The sequence below is a fragment of the Pteropus alecto genome, unplaced genomic scaffold (assembly GCF_000325575.1).
Source record: "Pteropus alecto unplaced genomic scaffold, ASM32557v1 scaffold43, whole genome shotgun sequence".
NCBI lineage: Eukaryota > Metazoa > Chordata > Mammalia > Chiroptera > Pteropodidae > Pteropus > Pteropus alecto.
The window spans coordinates 4,144,473-4,147,632 of NW_006435764.1; the positions used below are offsets into that span (position 1 = coordinate 4,144,473).

The following is a 3,160-nucleotide window of genomic DNA, read 5'->3' on the forward strand; positions in this document are numbered from 1 at the left end:
CTTTAGCCATAGGGAATGAATGATTTTATTTTGTGTAGGGCAGACACTTAAAGGCTCTGTTTTTCCTGTTTCCCCTTTACAGGTGTGGGAAATGGGTTGTTAGCAATTCCAGCAGAAATCTTCCTTTGCTCTGCAGGTACCTTCATGGCCTGACCACAGAGATGCTGAGTGGCGTTTTGCAGTCTCTGAATGTAGCTCGATTTAACATTTTCTCTTGCCTCCTCCCTACATTAGAACAACTAAGATTCTCTCTGTCTCTCCCTCTCTCTCTCCCTCTCTTCCTCCCTCCCTCCCTCTCCACCCACCCCTCACCCCGTGGCGACCTCAGGGTAGCTGGGCCTCCTGCATAATGACCAAAATGAGTTCCTCAAGAGAAAATGCAAAGCTGTGCGACCTTCTCTAGCTTCGCCTGGGGAGACCACAGTGTTGCTTCCTACAGCCACAAGTCCTGCCCAGCTTCCCTGGGAGGACAGAGCCGCCCGAGCGTCAGAGCATCTGCAGGCATGTTTCAGAATCCCCGCAAAAACTCCGATTTTGATTTCAAACTCCTTATCCCTCGCGCGTGGTTTGTTTTTCTCTCCGGAAGGTTGCGTGCGAGTTCTTCATTTTCTTCCCGGGGACTCTTTAATTTCACGACCTGCTTTGCTATCAGTGTTTGGTCTTTTTTTTTTTTTTTTCTTCATTCAATATGCTCTCTACTCATGGTGCCTTTCGATCTGAAAGCTCAGCTTCCATCCTGGGAATTTTGTTGTGTTCATTTGATCATCTGCTCCCCATTTTTTCCCTACCTCCCCCGACTCTTTCTCTCTGAAGCTCCTCAAACAATACTCTATTTTTCGTATCTGCCCATGCTTTGATCTTTTGGTTCTATTTGTCGTTATGTATTTTTCAGTTTTATCTCCTGAGACTTTTCTGCTGTCCTAGTTTGAAGTTCCAAGAGCTCCTTTCGTTCTGAGAGCCTCCTCTCTTATCTTCTGGATGCGATGTCTTTTGTCATCTCCTTAGAGATGATGATTGAAGTTTAAATTTTCTTGTGCACACTGCGTGGTCTCTATCTTCCTCGAGTTCCTTTTGTTTGTCCTGTTTAGTATTATTTCTTTTATGTTAGAGGTTTCTCTCAAATGTCTGGCAGTTACTTTGTGGCAGCCTGACCCTGCCTGGCCGATTCCTGCTAGAACGTGTTGGGTCCTGACTGCCCTTCCCCCACCTCAAGGACTCTCCAGCTAACATTATAGCTTGTTTCATAGCTTGCCAACCAATTAATATTCTCCCTTCTATCTGTGGCTGTGTAGGGATGGCAAGACTGTATAAAACTGTTATATTACAATGGGGGCTCAGCCTTCGGATGAGAATCTGCCGTGCGGGGTGGGCATCAGTAAACGCTGCTTCCTGTTTGTAGCCTCAGTGTCCCGTCTCTGTCTCTCCCTGTGAGAATCGCAACAACTTGTCCCTCGATAGCTGTTGTGTTAGGAGTGAGCAGGAAAGCTGAGGGAAGTTCTGGGCAAGAAAGGGTGGGCTGGAGGACAACTCAGCGACACCCTCTGGAGGGTTGGCCCTGATTGTTTGCAGCCTCTTTTCTGCAGCATGCATACCGTGGGGACATGGACGATTGCCTGTTTGAGCTACCCCCAAGGCCCCCTCTCCCTTAAACATTTTTACCAACAACCCAACGCTAGTTCCCCAGTCTTTCCTCTCCCAAGCTCCTGGATGCTGGCCTCTGCCCAGAACTGGAGATGCTGACTTAGCCTTCTCTTTCCTGGCAGAGTGCACAGTGAGAGGTGCCACTCGAAGTTCTCTGGTGGGAGAGCTTCCTTCTCCAAGGTCCTTCAGGCTAGCTGCGCAGAGGCCTGGTGAGCCACGCTCTTAGGGTTTGCCCTGGAGGCTGCAACACGGCAGGTGCAGGTTCATTGGCAGCACAAGTTTCAGGCCCCTGAAGTTTGCTGGGGCCTCAGGGCTGGCTCAACAGGTCCCACAGGTAACTGGCAGGAGGCCAGCCTGCTCCTGCTGTCTCTAGGAATAACACGTGAAGCCAAATAGCCCTTGCAACAATCTCTCAAACTATCCAGGACTCGATTCCTAAGTGACAGCTTCCTTAATTTTTATCCCCCTTTCCAAGTTAAGACCAAAGAAAGAAAGTCAAGTCCGCTGCTGCCGTAAGCAGCGACTTAGGAAGCCTGCTGCCAGGCGGCCGACAGCCCACCCACGGCTTCCACGCCCCCACCAGCTCACCCAGCCAGGCTCCATCCTTTAGCAACCTGGATGGTGAAATGAGGCAGTGTGAGCGCCTCCTGGATGATCCAGTGTTTCATGTATGTACGAGATGCCCGCAAAGAAAGTCAAGTCCGCTGCTGCTGTAAGCAGCGACTTAGGAAGCCTGCTGCCAGGCGGCCCACAGCCCACCCACGGCTTCCACGCCCCCACCAGCTCACCCAGCCAGGCTCCATCCTTTAGCAACCTGGATGGTGAAATGAGGCAGTGTGAGCGCCTCCTGGATGATCCAGTGTTTCATGTATGTACGAGATGCCCAAGGAAGCCAGGAGAGCATCACATGACTGGAAGGGTGACTAACCCTTCCACTGAGTCAGCCTGGGCTGCTGAGCCCCTTGGCTCCTGCCCACACCCTTCCCCACCAGGGCTCCTAGGCGCCTGCTGTACCAGACTAAAGCCATCTGGCAGGCGGCCTGCTGGGACTACAAAGCATGCTTACATAAGTGAACCTCTTCTCTTGAGACTGTGAGAACCTCAAAGGCAGGGACCATGATTAATTTTCTCGGGTTTTTTTTTTCCTCTCTTCCTGTTTCTTGAGTTCAATAAACAGACTGGGTGAAGGGGTCCAGGAAGACACTCTGATTATGTTTTCGGGTTTCAGGTATCCTAGCCGGCCGCCACCTCCCGAGTTTGACAGGTGAAGGTCCCAAAGCACCCTACCCGGGAAATACAATGTTCACAGCATGACTTCTCTTGCTAATTTTATTGGCCTTGCGGAAGAGCTGGGTGGCAGGCGGCCCCCTGCCTCCTGCCGAGGGTGCCACAAGCTCTCACTGTTTGTTGTTGCCATTGATGGGCCGGTTTACATGCTCGGGGGAGGCCAGGAAGGCCTTGAGCTTGGGCCGGGCACTGAGGCGAGCCACATAGGCCGAGAGCAAGGGGAAGGAGTCCA

The 3,160-nt window shown here is 51.6% G+C and overlaps 1 protein-coding gene across 1 annotated transcript in view; it reads right to left on the reverse strand.

Annotated features, from left to right (window-relative positions):
- Positions 1–2,952: 2,952 nt before the first annotated feature.
- The window catches only part of LOC102896271 (glutathione S-transferase P), a 2,747-nt gene continuing 2,539 nt past the window's right edge, over positions 2,953–3,160 (reverse strand). Inside the window, exon 7 of the mRNA XM_025046296.1 lies at positions 2,953–3,160. Within this exon, the coding sequence (XP_024902064.1) occupies positions 3,039–3,160 (122 nt within the window). The 3' untranslated portion in view covers positions 2,953–3,038.